The sequence below is a fragment of the Mustelus asterias genome, chromosome 7 (genome assembly GCF_964213995.1).
Source record: "Mustelus asterias chromosome 7, sMusAst1.hap1.1, whole genome shotgun sequence".
In the NCBI taxonomy this organism is placed as follows: domain Eukaryota; kingdom Metazoa; phylum Chordata; class Chondrichthyes; order Carcharhiniformes; family Triakidae; genus Mustelus; species Mustelus asterias.
This window is the reverse complement of record NC_135807.1, coordinates 99415084-99438043: the sequence shown is the minus strand read 5'-3', so window position 1 is coordinate 99438043 and position 22960 is coordinate 99415084. Positions and strand designations below refer to the sequence as shown.

The 22960-nt window shown below is 47.4% G+C and overlaps 1 protein-coding gene across 1 annotated transcript in view; it reads left to right on the top strand.

Annotated features, from left to right (window-relative positions):
* The window catches only part of LOC144495875 (transcriptional activator GLI3-like), a 326921-nt gene that overhangs the window by 263032 nt on the left and 40929 nt on the right, over nt 1-22960 (top strand). The window contains exons 7-9 of the mRNA XM_078216554.1: nt 5597-5813; nt 6054-6167; nt 11667-11807. Coding sequence (XP_078072680.1) covers nt 5597-5813; nt 6054-6167; nt 11667-11807 — 472 coding nt within the window. The remainder of the gene's footprint in view (nt 1-5596; nt 5814-6053; nt 6168-11666; nt 11808-22960) is intronic.

Below are 22960 nucleotides of genomic sequence, written 5' to 3'. Positions count from 1 at the left end.
GGTTTACTCCCATGTCCGAAAGGCGTGCTGGCTAGGTACATTGGCCTGAACAGGCACCGGAATGTGGCGACTAAGGGAATTTCACAGTTACTTCATTGCAGTATTAATGTAAGCCTTACTTGTGGCTTATAAATAAACTTTACTTTCAAAAATATAATAATTCCATCATGCATTAGAGCCATATAACTACTTTTAGAAGAGTCGTCACAGTTGTAATGAAGGTAAATGAAGCAGCCTATTTGTCCCACAAACAACGAACCATCATTAATATGTGTTTAGTGGTTTTTGCTGAGGGATAACTATTGACCAGGAGAATTCCTCTACTCCTCTTCACCTTGTGCCATAAGAGCTTTTACGTCCACCTGAGAAGAAAAATCAGACCTTGGTTTAATGTAACATCCAAAAGTCAGCACCTGTGAAACTCCTCCCATCATCATTTGCACCTGGCGTGGTATACTCCATGATCCTAGGCTTCTCGTGGATGTATTTCCAGCAGCAGCCACTGCCTCCCCAGTGCTGCTGCTGAGCAAAACGATCTGCTGGCCCCTGATTTGCCAACAGCTCTTGGCAGCCGGGACTTCCTGCCCCTGGGGTCCTGATCCTGTGGATGGCTGGTGGCTTGCTAATTTTTTGATTTGCTTGTAATTTGGAAGGCCTTCTCCATTGGAGACAGTGTGGGTCTCTCACTGGCTCTCCAGACAGCAGCCTTGACTCCTGTCACCTTCAAGTTTCCCCATTTGTCTGATGATTTTAAACATGTTGCAAACAACCACTGGAGTTGTTTCTGTCAGTGTTGTCAAAATTTTTTGTGGTTCAGTTTTAGACATACTAAAAGAAAGAAGTATTGACAGTTTTACATCAGAAATAGGTTACAGAGCTGTCAAATTTCAAGAAACTAGAAACAAAAGTCAGTCATAAAAGTTCTAATATCATAGTTCATTTTAATACTACTTTTTAAAAATTGTTTAAAGTTAAAGCTGAAATTATTAAAATTCTTAATGAAATAACTTGATGCAAAAGTTTGTAATTATTTAGTAATGTTTTATTTCAATAATGACTATTGGACCGAGCAGAGTCCAGTAACTGAATACACAATTGGGAGGAATAGAGTTGCTATGTTGCACACTCCTAACTGATTTTGACAACTAATATAAGCATCATGTTGACTGCAGAATAGTCTTAATATGATTTCCTGTGTACTAACAATGGTCTGAGAGTACAGTCAAATAATGAAGTGATGACAGGTATTAGCAAGTGTAATGTGCTCTAATAGACATTTAATGACATTTAATTCAAGGAGGGAGAAGAGCCTTCCCAACGGAATAGTCTATCATTGAATCTCATTGATCACCAATTTAGGCAGTTTCATAGTGGAGAGGTTAATCCATCAATTCCTTTAACTAAACAAGTCTGATGGAAATTCTGTAGGTGACACTCAGTATGGTCTGAGCTTTCTGTCTTCACAAGTGAATGAGTGATATGACAACCATGAAGCTTACAACAGATTTAAATGATTGATTTTTTTCTCTCTGTTTGTAATAAGATCTCGAGACATATGGAAAGACTTAGCTCATGCCAGGATTGAAATGTACTGCATTAAATGGAAAATGAAGTATGAATATGTGTACAAAAGTGTACTTCACTGACATTAAATCAAATGCATTTTGCCCTGCAGTTGCTAAGCTTTTGCAGAGTGTGAATTTGACAAATATCCTAATTAGCCTGTAGTAAATGCCGAGTAACCTTGGCAATATTTTTTAATGGGAAGAAGGCTTAATTGTGTTGCTTTTTTGATGGGTAATTTCCACGACTTTAAAATGAAGTTTCAAGTTTTAGTTAAGATTTCATTTCTCCCACTATGCAACCCAGGTATTTGCACACACACCAATATTAAAGCACACATTCCTCACTCATGGCTTAAGTCTGGTTCAAAATGTTTCATGTGGTTCATTTGATGATTCCAAGTGTAGTAATCACACTAAACTGTGCTCACGTGGTTATAGTAATTCTGCTTTATTGCAGTCGATCAGAATGGGTTGTTCCAAGAATTCCTCAGTTCCCAACCTCTAATGAAATTGGATAACATTTAAACCTCGGACATCTTCAGTTAAATCTTTTTCTTTTCACAGTCCTCTTTGCTGCAACTCCCTTAAGAGGGTAATGGAGTTCCATTGCTGCAATCAAAGCCATTCCGAGCTTTCACCAAAAGACGCACGAGTATTGTGTATTTCTTGGCCTTTGTGTCTTTCACCTGGATGTCCTATTTATGTTCACGTTAATAAATAGACTTAAGGGATTTAATTTGGACAGCTTTGGGCTACATCCCCAATAAGACCAACCTTTCTTTTATTCTCATTATGGGCAACTTTGATCTCCCATAATGGGTGAGATTTTGTGAAGTGGAAAATTAAAATAAACAAAAACTGCAAACCTGCTTTCAAACCTATTCGAATCCACAAATTTCCACCTTTAATGGAAGTGGCATGGGGGACCAACGTAATCTCAGAAAGCAAGTTTCCCAGTTAAATATTTAACTGAAACTGTATGCTGAAGAATTTATCTCTGTTCCAGTTTTAACACTGAGTAGCTGGAGTCTTGGACGATGAGAAACACGGCAAATTAAAGGGAGATGAGAATTGCTGGATGGAACAGGTCCGTGCTTTTCCAGCAGTGCTTATGGGCCAGAAGAACAGAGACAGAATCTTGATTGCAACAAGTGAGAAGGAATCACAACAATCCAAAACAGGGTGTAGTTTTCCTGCCTGCAACAAGTATGAGCATATGATTGTTTCCCCCACTTATTGCTAAATATGGAAAGACTTTCAATCCTCAGTCTTGAACAGCTGATCAGATGTGTTCAAACAGTGTTTATGGGCTAGAAGAACAAGAGTGCTTCTGCCCAGGTCCCTGAACCCCCTCCCAGTTGACCCTTCATTCCCCACATTTCTCAATTTGGCTGGCTGCGGCCAGGAAACCAAGTCCAAAAAAATGGTAATCAAGTCCTGCCGTCAAATTCTGGAGGATCTGAGTGAAACTTGTTCTTCCATGCTTTCCAACCACCAAACTGCTCCTTGTGCTCCTTCCATGTCTTCCTGTAATTAACAGGATCATTCATTTACAAAGTTCAACAAAAAGGTTGAACCTAGCATTAGCTCTTGGACGTGTATTGCCTTTGACAAACATTAATAAAAAATGAAAGAGAACTTGCATTGGCTCCAGAAAGCTATGCAGAACGTATTAGTTCAGCCAACCATTGAGATCCTTTCAATTGATTTGAACTTCGTGTTCAGACTCTGACTCATCTTCCTTACGGCTAGGCTAGAATTGTTCCTTATCGGGTAATTTTGCTGAATGAAGTCCAACGTACACATTTGCCTGTCAACATTTAAGCTTCAGTATTAATGCAGGAGTCCTGCAACTCGGGTCCTGACTGGCCACAGATGCTTGTCCGTCCTAGTACCTTCACTTGGTGTTATGTCACCGACATCATTCAAATTGTGATACAAGGTGTTTTTGTTTTGTTGTTGTTGTTTGAAGACTAGTTATAGTACCATAAGGCATGTGACCTGTGTTTAAGTTACCTACTTTACCTAGGTTTCAACTTAAGAGAGCAAAGCACAGTTGGGAGTGCAGTGTTTTATGTGAGATACGGGTCAAAGACTGGAACTGATAAGTGAATTTACAACTTTCCAATAATCAAAGCCCCCCAGTAATTATCACTTTCTATATACCACAGATTATTATTCTGTATCTTAATTATTTTCATGTATGGATACTAGACATTTTAATCAATCCTCCTATCGAATTGTTTGTCTCTTTTTCTCTCTCTGTGCGTTCCTTCCTACATTCTGAATCCTGCACTGGCCGTTATTCTCCTCAGAAGAACAGAGACAGAATCTTGATTGCAAAAAGTGAGAAGGAAACACAACAATCCAAAGCAGGGTGTAGTTTTCCTGCCTGCAACAAGTATGAGCATATGATTGTTTCCCCCACTTATTGCTAAATATGGAAGGACTTTCAATCCTCAGTCTTGAACAGCTGATCAGATGTGTTGAAATATTCCTCTTTATCTTCCAACCAAGAATTTATACAATCCAATTGAAAGAGAAATTAGCCTACATCCAGTCGTCACTGTCTACCAGCAATGGTGGCTCATTTTCAACAGAAGTTGCAAAATTGTGATTCTCCATCAATCTCAACCATCATCATTCACTTGCTACTCTATTAGTCTTGCATAGACAGTCTGGGCCAGATATTCTCTGCCCTTGACCCCCATAGAAGTATCCAAGAAGAATTGCTACTTGGAGTCAAAGTCTGACATGGTTCTAAATTAGATTTGCAAGTTTTGATAGTTGTTCCAATGGCTCGATGTGAGTCCGTCCAGTGAGATACTGGGCTATATAAATCAGTGGGGTCATACATTTGATCAGCATTCTATGATGTGTTTGCATCAAAAGTTGAGGTTTCTGTGGACATCCTGCATGTCCAACTACAGTTGCTGGAAGAATGAGTATCTAGAAGGGACAGGATCCAATCTGATTGTGATGCTTCCTCCTCATAAACCCAAAATTTACATAGGGACAATGGTCAATTGAGCAAGGGATTCCAGCAGGTATTGATTATGTTCAGGAGAGGAGGTGGTGAGAGAATTGATATGGGGGTGTTGAAGGAATATTGATACTTGTTGTGGTTATTAGATATGTTAACCATATGCCTGCCCAGTGAACATCACAGTTCTCTTGTGCAACTTGTTTGGAAGTTGGACTGTGTGTGTGTGTGTGTGTGTGTGTGTGTGTATGGCTGCTTGTAGCAATTCGTGGTCGAAACAAGATAAGTTCTATGTAAAGAAAACTTGCATTTATATTGTGCCTTTTAGTTGAGCAATAAATATGGGCTGGGGATCAGTCCCCTGCTTTTCTTTGAATAGTACCATGGAATCTTCTGCATTTGCCTGAAAGAGCAGAGGAGGCCTCAGTTTATGTATGAAACATCTGAGACAGCACTTCAGGCAGCACGGCTCTCCTTCCGTAGTTCACTGAAATGTCAATGTAGATTTTATGTTGCAATCTCGAGAGTAGGTCAATAGCGGAGAGATAAAACAGCAAATGGGTGTTTTAACAGTTTTTGTCTGCAGTTAGCAATATTTTACATGATCTTTGTACATCTGGAATATTTAATGTTTTTATTAGTACAGCTAACTTTCAATTTATAAAGGTTTAAAATTGTATCCACTTAATTCCATATTGCTCAATTCTAATGGTTTGCTCTATTTTTGACACTGAATTCCTGCTTTGTTACGTTATTTCGGTTGGAGAATTCAAATTATTGGCCACTTTCGAATGCAAAAAAACGGAATTATCCAGTAAGCTGTTTACCGCATTCCCAGGTAGAAACAAAATAGCATTCCTAATGCGAAATTGGATCTCTGTTAAGTTTTTAACTTACAACCCTTTCAGATTGAAACTCTGTTAATTCTTCTAGTTGTATGTTCAAAACATCAGGTACATTTTAATATACAGTGCATAACGAAATATATTTCTTTATTCACCCTACATGCCTACCGTATGATTCTATTCTGTATCTTATTTCTACCTAGTCCTGCTCTGAGTTTCCCTTACCCTGCTACGCCAGTTGCCATCCAACAAATGCACCATCAGATAATGAGCCGTCAGCAAACTCTGGGCTCTGCCTTCGGCCACAGTCCTCCTCTTATCCATCCTGCTCCAACATTTGTTCCTCAGCGCCATATGTCTGGCCTGTCAACTGTACTGACCTCTGCACAGATCACCTCTTGTCCATCTGAATCTGCACAGGTAAGAGATCACAAGAAAAAAGGTGAAAATCACAACTAAAAGGATAGTTATAGATCTATAAAGGAATTGTTTTAATGGCTAGGCTATTGCTATGTCATTCTGATGATATAATACAATGACTCCAGAACCAGATGCTGTTATCATTTTCATCAATAATAACTGGTGTCAGTGATATATTACTGACAATATAACTGTGTTTCCTTCAATCATGCTTTAAAATAAGTTTTTTTTGTCTTTCAGAGTAAGCCTACAAGTGAGTCTGCAGTGTCCAGCACAGGTGACCCAATGCAAAATAAACGCTCAAGGATTAAACCAGATGAAGAACTGCCGAGCCCAGGTGGTGGGAGTGAACAGGTATGGCAGTAGGTTCAATTAATCAGCACTCACTCTTCCCTTCATAGCAGACACATTCTGTAATATACACCATTTTCACTAGAGTGCTGAGGGACCAATTACAGAAACTGTTTTGTCCTTCATATTGTTTGCTTTCCCTTTAATATGAAGGTGATTAAATATGGTGTTTTAATTTATGGTACAACTTCAAGAAATGTCTTGGGTGGTGTGTGGGAATGTATTGTGATGGTGATACCATATTCAATCTGCGCAAGCCATCACTGTCTTAAATCTGATGTGGCTTTGCAGTCACTGTCTCCAGGCTGCCTTCCAGTGCAGTAATATTGCTCTGAATTCTCCGATGAGTGCCATTGGACATATTCCTGTGCATTTTGGAGTCAGGTCAGCGATCTGACTCCGAAGATAAGGAAGGCACATGCATGCCCATTCTGACAAGTTTTTCCCCTCACTCTTCCCTCTCAGTACCCCTTCCCTGGGGCTTCACACTTGGTGTGTTATACCTTCAAATCCATATTTTGAAGTGCCCTATGGGTATGTTGCATCTGCTGTGAATTTCTTAATCCTAATGTGAAATATGTTTAATGCAGCGAGAGAGCTGATGCTCCCATCTATTCTCTTATAAGATTAAACTGAACCAGCTGAGGAACAGGGCCCCGTGCACGGCACAGCTGGTAGCGTGACTTGGATCTGCAGGTTGTACATCATGCTCTACAGATTCTGTCCTGAGACCGGTATCTGCAGTAAACAGCATCCTTCAACTACAATTCTGAATGAGCTATGGTATAAAATTGGCGCTACCTAACAATTTAAAAATAAATGTTGCTTATTATATCTATCATTTATACATTTGCCAATTGAGAAACCTTTGGAATTAATTTTTCTTCAGTAGTAAATTGCATGAATACATCACATCAATAACTCCCCAAATGGGTGGGCACATTATTATTTTTGGAACAACACCCTTATATTTAGAAATTCTGGCAGAGTCTGTAAACTGTTTCCTGTAATGTTCCTTTTTTAAAAAGATGTTCCTTAGTTACGTACATGTATCAGCTAGTACTTACATTAATCAACCCTGACATGTCAGCTGACATTTTGTCACGATATATGTGATACCTTTTTAATTCAACAGTTTGGATGGTTTTGATTTGTTTTTTATTCATTGGCTCTCATGGCTGAGGAATGTGAAGAAGTTTTAATCTTGCAATATTTTGTATTGCTCAATGACCATCTTAGAACTAGGTGCAAGGAAAATTAAAAAGTCCTCCAGGGAAAACCCCGGCCCCTTTTTAAGGCTTGAGCAGGAGCACAATATGCAACTTGAGATTTTCTGAAAACAAAAGAGACATGCTGTCAAAACTTTTCATCTTACACTCAGCAGGACAGACGCAAAAATGCCAAAATTCAAAGGGAGCAACAGTTTATACTGCATGGGAAAAGGGTGCTGATTGATTGGCAAGCCAACTTTGGTTGAGACATTTCAATGGAGAATGCACCAAGGAACTACTGTCCTCCATGCTTTTGTTTGTTTTAAAAAAGACGCAATGTGTACATGTTCTTTCTGCTTGCAGAAGACAGTTCCCTGCATATGAATATGCTTATGAAGTTTCTAGCAAGCGTAAATAAGCCACATTGAGAGCCTGACTGATGATCTTAAATTGATTTTTAGTATAATTCTTAGAACACTTGGGATTGCTCAACAAGGGCTGTCCATTCACAGAATCACATCCAGCATTAGATATTATGTTCTGAGTTTTGCAAGCACGGGCTGGTTGAGTACAATCAGACTTTGCATATTGCAAGCAACTGTAGGGATATGCTGTTTGATACGATCCAGCAGTTATTGGAGAGGACAGCCCCCATACCTTGCATCGCACGGCACTGAAATTCATATACGACATCACTCATTTGAATTGTCGGCAGAACATCTTTTTGCAATATGTAACATTAAAAGAAAGAAACTGCCTGAGGCAACGTGGGAGTACACAATGTAATAGGACAAGAGAGTGAAATTTGCTCTGGAAATGTGAAACAATGGACAAATTTGGCAAACTTGACAGGTATTCACTGAGATACAGGGTAGGTATTCGGTTTGTTGCTTTGGTGCGATCCCGTGCTGTGGATTGGCTGCCTGTCTCAGAAACTACCTTTAAAATCAATGAAAATTGTATAGTTTCTTCAGTGCATCAGTTGAACTGCAATGCCACACCGAGATCTAAACTCTACTCTACCTTGTGTCATATTTTCATGTTCAGAGATAAATAGAGAAAAAGGAAGTGTGTATTTCAATATTGTGGATTAAACAAATGTGCTATTGGTTTCTCCTTGTAAGGAAGAATTTACATTTATACAGACAGTACAACCCAAAGCGTTGAGAACTGTCAACAGGACATTGGCCATCTCAATTTTTCTGCCCTCCTCTCCCATTCCAATCTCTCTCCTTCCGAACTTTCTGCCCTTCGCTCCCTCAGGTCCAACCCTGACATTGTCATCTAACCTGCCGACAAAGGGGGTGCTGTTGTCATCTGGCGTACTGACCTCTACCTCACAGAGGCTGAGCGCCAACTCTCAGATACTTCCTCCTCCCTCCCCCTGGACCATGACCACACCACTGAACATCTAGCCATTATCTCCAACACTGTCACTGACCTCATTTCCTCCAGATGCCTTCCACCCCCCCCCCTCCCCCCCCACAGCTTCCAACCTCATAGATTCCCAATTCTGGACAGCCCACTTCTACCTACTTCCCAAAATCCGCAAAAAGGACTGTCCTGGTAGATCCATTGTGTCAGCATGCTCCTGCCCCACTGAACTTATTTCCTCTTACCTTGACTCCATCCTCACTCCCCTGGTCCGTTCCCTCCCCGCCTACATCCGGGATTCCTCTGATGCCCTGCATCACATTGACAGCTTCCAGTTCGCAGGCCCTAACCGCCTCCTATTCGCCATGGATGTGCAATCTCTCTACACCTCCATCCCACACCAGGACAGCCTGAGAGCTCTTTGCTTCTTTCTTGAAAAGAGGCCATCCACCACCACTCTCCTCTGCCTGGCTGAACTTGTTCTATCTCTCAACAACAACTCCTTTAACTGATCTCACTTTCTCCAAGTCAAAGGTGTAATAATGGGTACCCACATGGGTCCTAGCTACGCTTGTCTTTTTATGGGGTATGTGGAACATTCCTTGTTCCAGGCCTACCCAGGTCCCCTCCCACAACTCCTTTACCGGTACATCGATGACTATTTTGGTGCCGCTTCATGCTCTCGTCCAGACCTCGAAAAATTCATCAACTTCACGTCCAGTTTCCACCCCTCCATCGCCTTCACCTGGTCCATCTCAGACACTTCCCTTCCCTTCCTTGACCTTTCTGTCTCCATTTCCGGCAATAGACTATCTATCAATATCCATTACAAGCCCACTGACTCCAACAACTATCTGGACTATAGCTCTTCACACTCCACATCCTGTAAGGACTCCATCCCTTTCTCTCAGCTCCTTCACCTTCATCACATTTGTTCTGATGATGCCACTTTCCAAAGTGGTGTTTCTAATATGTGTTCCTTTTTCCTCAACCGTGGATTCCCATCTACAGTTATCGACAGGGCCCTCAACAGCGTGCAGTCTATCTCCCACGCCATGACCCTCACCCCCTCCCCTTCCTCCCAGAACGAGGATAGTGTCCCCCTTGTTCTCACATTTCGCCCCACCAATCTCTGCATGCAAAGCATAATCCTCCGCCATTTTCGCCAACTCCAGTGTGATGCCACCACCAAACACATCTCCCCTTCACTCCCTCTGTCAGCATTCCGCAGAGACCGTTCCCTCCGGAATCACATAGTCCACTCCTCCACTATACCCAACACCTCTCCCATCACTCATGACACCTTCCCATGCAATCACAGAAGGTGTAACACTTGTCCCTTTACCTCTTCCATGCTCACCATCCAAGGTCCAAAACATTCATTCCAGGTTAAGCAGTGTTTCACTTGCACCTCTTTCAATTTGATCTATTACATTCGCTGCTCCCAATGTTGACCCCTCTATATCGGAGAGACCAAACATAGACTGGGTGATCGCTTTGCTGAGCACCTTCGGTCTGTGCGCAATCAGGATCCTAACCTTCCCCTTGCTTGCCATTTTAACACACGATCCTGCTCCCATGCCCACATGTCTGTCCTTGGCTTGCTGCAATGTTCCAGTGAAGCTCAACGCAAACTGGAGGAACAGCATCTCATCTTCCGGCTAGGCACATTGCAGCCTTCCAGTCTGAATATCGAATTCAACAACTTCAGATGATTTGCTCTACCCCACCTCCACTCCTTTTGTTTTCATTCTATTTTAGTTAATTTTTTACTGTTCTCTACCTTTTATTTGTTTATTGTCTTTCTTCATTTTTCTTCCCCCCCCCCCCACTCTCCCGACTTTATTCCCCCTTCCCTTATCTTTATTCCCCCTTCCCTTATCTTTATTCCCTCTTTGCTTCCCCTTTTCTAAATTTTACCTCTGTCACATTCATCCCCCCCCCCCCCCCCCCCCCCCCCAACATCTTCATCTTTCACAGCTTACCATATCATTTTGGCTTCTCTGCTGTTTGGCCATTCATACCCTTTATTCTCTCTGTGGACAACTATTAACAGTTTTTTCCCCTGGTTTCTGTGGCTATGGCTTATCTTTCATTCCTTCACCCTGTAGTATAAATATCTCCCACTTTCTATGCCTTTTAACTTTGACAAAGGGTCATCTGGACTCAATGATAGCTCTTTTCTCTCCTTATAGATGCTGCCAGACCTGTGAGATTTTTCAGCATTTTCTCTTTTGGCTTCAAATTCCAGCACCTGCAGTAATTTGCTTTTAACCAAAGGGCTTGTTGGGTAATGAAGACATTTTGAAGTATAGTCATTGTTGTAATGGAGGAAATGCATCAGTCAGTTTGCACATTGCAAAGTCCCAAAAAGGAGTGAGATAATGATCAAATCTATTTATTAATGAGTGCTTATTTGGGGATAATTATGGAGCAGGGTACTAGGGAGAGCTCACCTGCTCTTAGAATTGTGCCTTTGGATCTCTTATCTCCCTTTGAAAGGTCTGATGGGAATTTGGCTTAACATTTCATCTAAAAATTGGCACCTCTGCTAATATGATGTTCCTTCAGTCTTATACTGATTTGTCAGGCTGAATTTTGTGCTTCAATCTTAGGAGCGTAGCTTAGTCCCACAACCTACAGAGAGTCAGCATGGGCTGAATGGGCTCCTTCTGTGCCATAATGACACACTGACCCTATAACCTTCTGACTCATGGACAAGAGCACAACCTCTGAGACACAACTTGTCACAGTCATCAATCCTCAACACTGTTTTGAGAATTTCAGTGAAAGCCATCTGGTTGCAGTGCAAATCTCAAAGTTCCTTGTGTGAACAATATGCAAGAGTTAAAATTTTTGTGCCCACTTGAGCAGCAGAGGTTTTCAGCGGTGCAACTCACAAATTTCTCTGTCACAGGAACAGCCGGAAGGAATAACATTGGTCAAAGAGGAGGTGGACAAAGATGAAAGCAAGCAAGAGCCGGAAGTGGTTTATGAGACAAACTGCCACTGGGAAGGATGCGCGAGAGAATTTGACACGCAAGAACAACTAGTCCATGTAAGTAGTAGCAGACAGGGACTGCTCCTGATTGTACACCATGCTTTGTGGAGGTCAGGTTCTTTGACCTTAGAGTGTCAAGTTTCTTAGCCGGGGGCACCATGAACTAGAGAGCATATTATTTCTTCCAGAGAGCTAAATGGCTACAAAGCTTGACCAATTCAGACATCTCAAGCCTAAAGGAAGCCCCTGTCAAACGCTCTACAATGAATGCTTGTATTTTGAACCAGTGTAAATGAAAGGGTGAATCTTTTCAGGAGAGTAATAGTGGCTCTATTCACCTAATACCAAACCCTTTGCATCATTTCTAAAAGTGAAGCAGTAAGCTTTTAAGATGAGTCTAATTGGTAAAAGAAAATTACTCGATTATTTCAATAAGTGGATGAGTGAATCTAAAAATATAACCTTGCTACCCAGAGGATGTTAATCTGCATCAGTCCCTTATTCATGGATGCATTGTGAATTCTGAATGGCTGGATTGTGCGACTTCCATCTACAGTTCTACACCAGCATATTTAATGTCTCTATTATTCTAGCAAAGAGAGAGAGAGAGTTTATGTTGGTATGTGTATACGTGCATGAGGAACTGGCCCTGTACTTTTCTTGGCTGGCGATCACTGAGAGTGCAGTGTTGTGTTGTATCCCTGTAGCTTCTTCCTGTAATAACTGACAGCATTGGCTTGTGTTGAGTTCCTGTGTCATCTGTCTGGTAATGACCGTGTTGGGTTATGTTGTGACCCCATAGCATCTGCCTGTAATCACTAAAGATGTTGGGTCATTTACAGTTGTGAATAAATAAGTTTAAAGTTCAGAAAGTAATACACTCCACCTGCATTTTATTTTCTATGAATAGGAGTGGCTGCCAGATTTGTTTTGCAATCAATGACTTATGTTAATTAAGGAAACCAGTTTCTTAAAAGGACAGTCATGAATTAAGTAAATAATTGATTAACTGCTTAATTTTAAAAGATTTAATATTTTCCACCAAGTACACTCATCTCCGCTCTGCCTCTATTGGCAAAATTCCACAAGTGCCTTTCCCAAGTTGAGCAGAGATGATGATTGTTGTGAAATGGTGATTCAATTGCAAAAACATCACAGCCAAGCTGGATCATGTCTTCATCCAGCAGCAAGTGTGATAGCCCATGGACTGTTTTTGTCACTACGATTGAGATTGCCCACTTGGTTGCTTAGCCCTTTCTTTCTTGACCACCAAATCAAACCACCTCCCAAAGCTGTCCCAGGCTTAAAACTGTATCATTCTCTCCTGTCTTCCCTCATGTCCTTTTCTAGCCCATGTCACCCACAAGAAAAGCCTCCTGTCTCTTTACCCCATTCCCACTAAACTGCTGACCAGCCAACTCCCCTTCTTGCCTACAAGCTAGCTGACTTCATAAATGAATTCTTTCCTTCAGCTACTATTCATTAGCATAGGAACAGGAGAAGGCCATTTGGCCCCTTAAGTCTGCCCAACCATTCAACCAGATGAAGGCTAATCTTCTACCTCAATGCCATTTTCCCCACTATTCCTATATCTCTTAATTAACATCTGTCAATCTCTGCCTTGAATATACTCAGTGAATGAACATCCACAGTCCTCTGGGGTAGAGAAATCCAAAGACTCAGAAATTCCTCCTCATCTCAGTCTTAAATGGTCTACCTCTTATTCTGAGCGTATGTCTTATGGTTCTAGACTCACCAGCCAGGGACAACATCCTTCCTACATCTGCCATGTCGAGCCCCAGAAGAATCTTTTATACTTCAATGTGATCACCTCTCATTGTTCTAAACACAAGAGAACACAAGTCCAGTTTCTTCATTTTCTATTCATATGAATCAAGTAATTGTTATGGCTTAGAAGAAGACAATTGTAAACCTCTTCTGCACTCTCTCCAATGTATTCACATTCTTCCTATAGTGTGGCATCCAGAACTATACACAGATTGGAGTCTGGAATAAACTTCCTGGGAGGGTGGTAGAGGCAGTTTCAATCAAGGCACTCAAAAGGGAACTAGATTGCTATTTGAAAACAAAGAATGTGCAAGGTTTCAGGGATAAGGCAGTGGGATTCGGAGGAGTGCTCTTTTGGCGGTTTGGTGCAGACTCGATGTGCCAAATGGCCTCATGCACTGTAAAGATTCTGTGATACATGGATAAAATCACAGAACTCTATCCTGAGGGGGGGTGTGAATGTCTCCTGGAACAAAGTCTCCAGGTAACTTTCCCCCTCCCTGATATGTCGCAGTGTCTGCAGCTCAGCCTCCAGCTCAGAGACTCTGGGCCAGAGTTCCTCCAGTCACGGACACACTGCAGATTTATTTGCTGTGGATCACACAGGTACCCACAAGTCCTCACATCCTTCAGCTGCCACATACCGCCTGTCCTGCCATTTTTATGATATTTAATTAATTATTTCACTTATTACATTTTAATTAGTCCTGTCTGCACTTTCATTCTTCTTATTTCAATAAATCTTCTACTTATTTCAATTAAAATGTCTTAGTTAAGATAAATAAGAAATATTCACCAGCCAATCTAATAAGCCTTGCTATCACTAATAAGACCTTACAATTACTAAAATTACCTCAGTTTTGAAAGATAAATGACAAAAATACTCACCAACCTACCAGCCACTTATTTTGCTGTGATATCACTTTCAAAGTGTCAGCTGTCATTCACTTTCACAATAAAAGCCCTTTATCCTTGCAAACTACTACCCCTTCTTCAACTTCCCGTTTCTCTCCAAAGTACTTGTGTGTTGTATCCCAAACACATACTGATCCTTTTAGTAACTCCATATTTGATTCTCTCCATTCATGCAACAGCATTCAAATAGCCCTAACCAAAGTCATAAATGATCTCCTCTGTGGCTGTGATGCATTTTATCTCCATGACCTCTTTGTATCTCTTGATATGATTGCCTACTCCAACTCTATCCATCAACTGTCCTGCATTCCCTGGTTCAGTGGGACTTGTCTATCCATTTGTAACCAAGAATCTCCAGAAATAACTTCTCTTCCTGCCCATGCATCATTGCCTCCTGTTCCCCTAAGAGTCTCACCTTAACCCCCTCCTCTTCTTCCTCTACATGCCTTTCCTTGACGACATCTTCTATAGACCTGAAGAAAGCTCAACTTCCACAGCTTGCTGCTTTGTTGTCAGACATTTTCTCTGACATCCAGTCTTGTATTAGCTATAAGACAAACATTGGGAAGACCTCAGCTATTATTTTATGCCCCCCACTCCATACCAATTGCATTTGCTCCCATCCACTAATAGCCAATCGCAGTGTCCTAATTGTCTGCTGAATTGAGCTTTTACTCCATCTCCACGCCATCATATAGAAAGCTTACTTTCACTTTCATGACATCTGCTCCTGCCTCAGTCCAGCTGCTGCTGCTGATACACTAAACATGTCTTTGTCATCTCCAGCTTTGACTACTCCTGAATCTCTTGGCCGGTCTCATGCCAAATTTGGCTGCTCAAATTCTAACTTGCACTGAATCCTGTTCATTCGTCATTCTTGGACTCTAACCTCCATTGGCTCACGGTCCATCATCACCTCTGATTTAGAATTCCCACCTTCATGTTCAAGTTCCTTCAGGGCCTTGATGCTCCCTATCTCTGTAACCTCAACAGCCCTACAACCCACTCAGAACTGTGTTCCTCTGCATCAGGCCTCTTGTGCAGCCTCCATTTCCTTCACCGTAACACTGCCAGCCAGGAATGCAGCCATCTAAAGTCGATGCCCTGGAACTCCCTCCCCAAACCCCTCTGCCTTTTGATTCTTTAAGACTCTCTTTAAAGTACATTTCTTTCACCAAGCTTTGGATCACACCTTCCAGACAGATCCTATGCCATTTATTGACAAGAGGGTAGACAAGTGGCACAAACAGTGGGTCTTGCTGTTTTGCTCGAGCTATCTGCAATGTTCATGTATGTTGATGTCCAGCACTATTAATGCCCCAGTTGTTTGCTTTACTCATTGGACTGATGAGGTTGAGATTACATTTATTTTTGTGGTGATGAAGTTGGGGGCAGAAATAAGAACTGACCAGTTGAACTACATAGACCAGGTTTGACTGTTTCTCTGCACTCTTCTACAGCAGCACTTAGGATGCTGTAGTTGACCTCAATGCCCTGAGGTATAGACAGGGTAAAATTGGCTTGGGACCGGCTCCGGGGGCTGGATTTAATTCAGCTCATCATGATGGGAGATGTAAAGCCTGAGGCCATTTAACTATGGGAGAGACCCTGCTTTAGTCCCTTGGCGGTGGCAAAACCTTCCCCAATTCACTTGGAGGGCAGAAGGGGCAGAGAGCAGATTCCCAGCCGCCCACTGGCAGGATATTATTTAGGCTCATTAATGAGCTAATGAATGCCCATTATCTGTGAACCCATTGCAATTTAGTGGTGGCTCAGGCATAAAATGCACACTTTCTTGCACCCTGCGAAGCCCATTCAGCAAACCCTATTGGGTTGCAGCTGGGGTGGGTTGGTCCCCTCATAATCTGGCACTTCCCCTCCTCGGCAACCCCTGTCACTTAACTTTGTCTGTCTCTCCCTCCTTTCCTCCTTCCCTGCCTCCCTTCGTCTCTCTCCCTCCCTCCCCCTGTCTCTCTCTCTCTCCCTCCCTCCCTCCGTCTCTCTCTCTCTCCCTCCCTCCGTCTCTCTCTCTCTCTCTCTCTCTCTCCCTCCCTCCGTCTCTCTCTCTCTCTCCCTCCCGTCCCTCCCTCTCCCTCCCGTCCCTCCCTCTCCCTCCCGTCCCTCCCTCTCCCTCCCGTCCCTCCCTCTCCCTCCCGTCCCTCCCTCTCCCTCCCGTCCCTCCCTCTCCCTCCCGTCCCTCCCTCTCCCTCCCGTCCCTCCCTCTCCCTCCCGCCCCTCCCTCTCCCTCCCGTCCCTCCCTCTCCCTCCCGTCCCTCCCTCTCCCTCCCGTCCCTCCCTCTCCCTCCCGTCCCTCCCTCTCCCTCCCGCCCCTCCCTCTCCCTCCCGTCCCTCCCTCTCCCTCCCGTCCCTCCCTCTCCCTCCCGTCCCTCCCTCTCCCTCCCGTCCCTCCCTCTCCCTCCCGTCCCTCCCTCTCCCTCCCGTCCCTCCCTCTCCCTCCCGCCCTCCCTCTCCCTCCCGCCCTCTCTCTCCCTCCCGCCCTCTCTCTCCCTCCCGCCCTCTCTCTCCCTCCCGCCCTCTCTCTCCCTCCCGCCCTCTCTCTCCCTCCCGCCCTCTCTCTCCCTCCCGCCCTCTCTCTCCCTCCCGCCCTCTCTCTCCCTCCCGCCCTCTCTCTCCCTCCCGCCCTCTCTCTCCCTCCCGCCCTCTCTCTCCCTCCCGCCCTCTCTCTCCCTCCCGCCCTCTCTCTCCCTCCCGCCCTCTCTCTCCCTCCCGCCCTCTCTCTCCCTCCCGCCCTCTCTCTCCCTCCCGCCCTCTCTCTCCCTCCCGCCCTCTCTCTCCCTCCCGCCCTCTCTCTCCCTCCCGCCCTCTCTCTCCCTCCCGCCCTCTCTCTCCCTCCCGCCCTCTCTCTCCCTCCCGCCCTCTCTCTCCCTCCCGCCCTCTCTCTCCCTCCCGCCCTCTCTCTCCCTCCGTCCCTCTCTCTCCCTCCCTCCGTTTCTCTCTCTCTCTATCGTGACGGAATAGGGCCTATAAAAGGTGAAGGCGGGAAAGTCTATACGGAACTAGTAGAAATGGCAGAGGTGCTCAATGAGTCTTATGCCTCGGTTTTCACAGAGGAGAAGGACATGGGTGGATGTACTGCGGGCGTGCGGTGGACTGAAAGGATTGAGTATGTGGACTTTAAGAAAGAGGTTGTGCTGGAATCTTTGAATGGCATCAAGATAGATAAGTCGCCGGGTCCTGATGGGATATACCCCAGGTTACTGTGGGAGGCGAGGGAGGAGATTGCAGAGCCTCTGGCGATGATCTTTGCGTCGTCGATGGAGACGGGAGAGGTGCCGGAGGATTGGAAGATTGCGGATGTGGTTCCTATTCTCAAGAAGGGGAACAGGGATAGCCCAGGTAATTACCGACCGGTGAGTCTAACCTCAGTGGTTGGTAAACTGATGGAGAAGATCCTGAGGGACAGGCTATATGAGCATTTAGAGAGGTTTAGTATGCTCAAGAATACTCAGCATGGCTTTGTCAAGGGCAGATCGTGCCTTACGAACCTGGTGGAGTTCTTCGAAAATGTGACTAAATACATTGACGAAGGGAAGGCGGTAGATGTGGATTATATGGATTTTAGCAAGGCGTTCGATAAGGTCCTCCATGCAAGGCTTCTAGAAAAAGTGAGGAGGCATGGGATCCAAGGGGCTGCTGCCCGGTGGATCCAGAACTGGCTTGCCCAAAGGAGGCAGAGAGTGGGTATAGATGGGTCTTTTTCTAAATGGAGGTCGGTCACCAGTGGTGTGCCCCAGGGATCTGTTCTGGGACCCTTGCTGTTTGTCATTTTCATAAATGACCTGGATGAGGAAGCGGAGGGATGGGTTGGTAAGTTTGCCGACGACACGAAGGTTGGTGGGGCTGTGGATAGTCTGGAGGGATGTCAGAAGTTACAGAGGGACATAGATAGGATGCAAGACTGGGCGGACAAGTGGCAGATGGACTTCAACCCAGATAAATGGGTCGTGGTCCATTTTGGTAGGTCAAATGGGATGAAGGAGTACAATATAAAGGGAAAGACTTAGTACTGTAGAGGATCAGAAGGACCTTGGGGTCCGGGTCCATAGGACTCTAAAATCGGCCCCGCAGGTGGAGGAGGTGGTTAAGAAGGCGTATGGTGTGCTGGCCTTTATCAATCGAGGGATTGGGTTTAGGAGTCCGGGGATAATGATGCAGCTATATAAGACCCTCGTCAGACCCCACTTGGAGTACTGTGCTCAGTTCTGGTCGCCTCATTACAGGAAGGATGTGGAAAAGATTGAAAGGGTGCAGAGGAGATTTACAAGGATGTTGCCTGGATTGAATGGCATACCTTATGAGGATAGGCTGAGGGAGCTCGGTCTTTTCTCCTTGGAGAGACGAAGGATGAGAGGAGACCTAATAGAGGTATATAAGATGTTGAGAGGCATAGATCGGGTGGACTCTCAGAGGCTTTTTCCCAGGGTGGAAATGTCTGCTACGAGAGGACACAGGTTTAAGGTGCTGGGGGGTAGGTACAGGGGAGATGTTAGGGGTAAGTTTTTTCACACACAGGGTGGTGGGCGAGTGGAATCGGCTGCCGTCAGTGGTGGTGGAGGCGAACTCAATAGGTTATTTTAAGAGACTCCTGGATGAGTACATGGAGCATAATAGGATGGAGGGTTATAGGTAGGTCTAGAAGGTAGGGATGTGTTCGGCACAACTTGTGGGCCGAAGGGCCTGTTTGTACTGTAGTTTTTCTATGTTCTATTTCCCTCCCTCCGTCTCTCTCTCTCCCGCTCCCTCCTTCCGTCCCTTTGTCTCTCTTTCTCCATCCCTCTCTCTCTCTCTCCCTCCTTAGATCTCTCTCTCTCTCTCTTTCTTCCTCCCTGCATCTCTTTCTCTCTCTCCCTCTTTCTTCCTCCCTGCATCTCTTTCTCTCTCTCTCTCTCTCTCTCCCTCTCCCTCCCTCCCTCCGTCTCCCTCTCTCTTTCTCTCCCTCCCTCCCTCCGCCTCTCCCTCTCTCCCTCCCTCTGTCTCTCTCTCTCTCTCTCCCTCCGTCTCTCCCTCCCTCCGTCTCTCGCTCTCCCCCTCCGTTTCTCGCTCTCCCCCTCCGTTTCTCGCTCTCCCCCTCCGTTTCTCGCTCTCCCCCTCCGTTTCTCGCTCTCCCCCTCCGTTTCTCGCTCTCCCCCTCCGTTTCTCGCTCTCCCCCTCCGTTTCTCGCTCTCCCCCTCCGTTTCTCGCTCTCCCCCTCCGTTTCTCGCTCTCCCCCTCCGTTTCTCGCTCTCCCCCTCCGTTTCTCGCTCTCCCCCTCCGTTTCTCGCTCTCCCCCTCCGTTTCTCGCTCTCCCCCTCCGTTTCTCGCTCTCCCCCTCCGTTTCTCGCTCTCCCCCTCCGTTTCTCGCTCTCCCCCTCCGTTTCTCGCTCTCCCCCTCCGTTTCTCGCTCTCCCCCTCCGTTTCTCGCTCTCCCCCTCCGTTTCTCGCTCTCCCCCTCCGTTTCTCGCTCTCCCCCTCCGTTTCTCGCTCTCCCCCTCCGTTTCTCGCTCTCCCCCTCCGTTTCTCGCTCTCCCCCTCCGTTTCTCGCTCTCCCCCTCCGTTTCTCGCTCTCCCCCTCCGTTTCTCGCTCTCCCCCTCCGTTTCTCGCTCTCCCCCTCCGTTTCTCGCTCTCCCCCTCCGTTTCTCGCTCTCCCCCTCCGTTTCTCGCGCTCCCCCTCCGTTTCTCGCGCTCCCTCCCTCCCTCTCCCTCCCTCCCTCTCCCTCCCTCTCTCCCCCTCCCTCCCTCCCTCCCTCTCCCTCCCTCCCTCTCACCCCCTCCCTCCCTCCCTCCCTCACCCCCTCCCTCCCTCCCTCCCTCTCCCTCCCTCCCTCTCACCCCCTCCCTCCCTCCCTCCCTCACCCCCTCCCTCCCTCCCTCCCTTCCTCACCCTCTCCCTCCCTCACCCCCTCCTCCCTCCCTCCCTCACCCCCTCCCTCCCTCTCTCCCCCTCCCTCCCTCCCTCCCTCTCCCTCCCTCCCTCTCACCCCCTCCCTCCCTCCCTCCCTCACCCCCTCCCTCCCTCCCTCCCTTCCTCACCCTCTCCCTCCCTCACCCCCTCCCTCCCTCCCTCCCTCACCCCCTCCCTCCCTCGCTCCCCCTCACTCCCTCCCTCCCTCCCCCTCACTCCCTCCCCCTCACTCCCTCCTTCCCTCCCCCTCCCTCCCTCTCTCCCCCTCCCTCCCTCCCTCCCTCCCCCTCACTCCCTCCCTCCCCCTCACTCCCTCCCTCCCCCTCACTCCCTCCCTCCCCCTCACTCCCTCCCTCCCCCTCTGCCCCCTCACCCGCTGCCCCCTCACCCGCTGCCCCCTCACCCGCTGCCCCCTCACCCGCTGCCCCCTCACCCGCTGCCCCCACCCGCTGCCCCCTCACCCGCTGCCCCCTCACCCGCTGCCCCTCACCCGCTGCCCCCTCACCCGCTGCCCCCTCACCCGCTGCCCCCTCACCGCTGCCCCCTCACCGCTGCCCCCTCACCCGCTGCCCCCTCACCCGCTGCCCCCTCACCCGCTGCCCCCTCACCCGCTGCCCCCTCACCCGCTGCCCCCTCACCCGCTGCCCCCTCACCCGCTGCCCCCTCACCCGCTGCCCCCTCACCCGCTGCCCCCTCACCCGCTGCCCCCTCACCCGCTGCCCCCTCACCCGCTGCCCCCTCACCCGCTGCCCCCTCACCCGCTGCCCCCTCACCCGCTGCCCCCTCACCCGCTGCCCCCTCACCCGCTGCCCCCTCACCCGCTGCCCCCTCACCCGCTGCCCCCTCACCCGCTGCCCCCTCACCCGCTGCCCCCTCACCCGCTGCCCCCTCACCCGCTGCCCCCTCACCCGCTGCCCCCTCACCCGCTGCCCCCTCACCCGCTGCCCCCTCACCCCTGCCCCCTCACCCCCTGCCCCCTCACCCCCCCTGCCCCCTCACCCCCTGCCCCCTCACCCTCACCCCCTGCCCCCTCACCCTCACCCCTGCCCCCTCACCCCTGCCCCCTCACCCTCACCCCCTGCCCCCCTCACCCTCCGCCCCCTCCCCCTACTACTTGGGCTCTCCAGGGGCTACCGTCTGCTCTTGGTGGCGATGGGCTTACAATCGGGGGTGAGATTTTCAAACAGTGAGGGAGGGGCGACTTTAAGGGTCAAGAGGCTGCAGGTGGTGCGCGGTGGGCAATCTAAGAACTGCTGATTGCAAACGGAGAGCGGGGGAAAAGGCCCATTATACTCCATGGTGAAGCTCTTAAGGTGACTCAGCAAATCTAGCCTCAGCAGTACGGCAGCGCAGAGTTGTGGCAGCATGAGGAGCCTGAAATTTTTGTACACTGTGCCCCGTACAGTCAGGGTCGCCACGCAGTACCCGAGGACATCCACTGAGTGGGACTTTGAAGCCATGGAGATCGTTTGCTTCACTTGGCCGTACTGAAAGGGCGTAGCGACTCACTGTGTTAGGGTGAATAAAGCTCTCCGTACTCCCACAGTCAAATAAACAGTTTGTAGTGCGACCGTTTACCTCGATGTCCATCATGGACCTGGTTGGTGAGGCCTGGATTGGTCCAGCGTAATCAAAGCCACCGTTGGATTTTGCAACGTGGCTGACGGCATCCAAGATGGCGGCCTGCATGGCTCACGCAGCTGATGGCACCCAAGATGGCGGCCCCCGCGGGTCGCACGTGGCGCTACTGGGCTTGGAGGTCGATTTCGCCCTGCATACCTTCACGTAATGGCCCTTCTTTCCACACCTGGAGCAGATCGCATCCTTCGCCGGGCAGCGTTGTCGGGGGTGCTTCCCCAGGCCGCAGAAGTAGCACTTCGGGCCGCCGGAGACTGCCGCAGCGGTCGGGTCTTTGGTGGGACGTGGCGTGGCATAGGCCTGCGGCCCTCCCGAGTACAGAGGTGGCGGTGACTGCAGCGTCCACGATGCACCCCCGTGGTCGGGGGTGGAGGCCTCGAGATTACGGAACGCCACCTCTAACGAGTCGGCAAGCGCCACAGTCTTCTGGAGGTCCAGCCCACCCTGTTCCAGCAGTCGTTGTTGGATATAGTTTGACCTGATACCCGTGACATAGGCATCTTTGATTAAGTCCTCAGTGTTTTGGGCGGCTGTTACGGCCTTGTAGTTGCAGGCCCTGCCAAGTGCTCGCAACGCACGCAGGAATTGATCGCCCGAATCTCCTGGCTGTTGTCTGCGAGTAGCCAGAAGATGTCTGGCGTAGATTTCATTAGACTGTTTGTTCTTACTGGCCTTTTAAAAGTTCGATCGCATCCTTGTAAGTTTCAGCGTCTCTAATCATCGAGAATACTTGATCGCTTACCCGGGTGTGGAGCACGTGTAGCTTGTCGGTTTCGGTCTAGACGACGGAGGAGGAGACGGTGAGGAAAGTTTTGAAACAGCGCAGCCAGTGATCGAAGCTGTTAGAGGCTCCTACAGATTGAGGGTCCAGTTCGAGTTTATTGGGTTTTAGTATCTGCTCCATCCCAAAACTTTTGCTAATAAAATTGATGCACTATCAATCAAGCAAAGACTAGTTTGTATGCA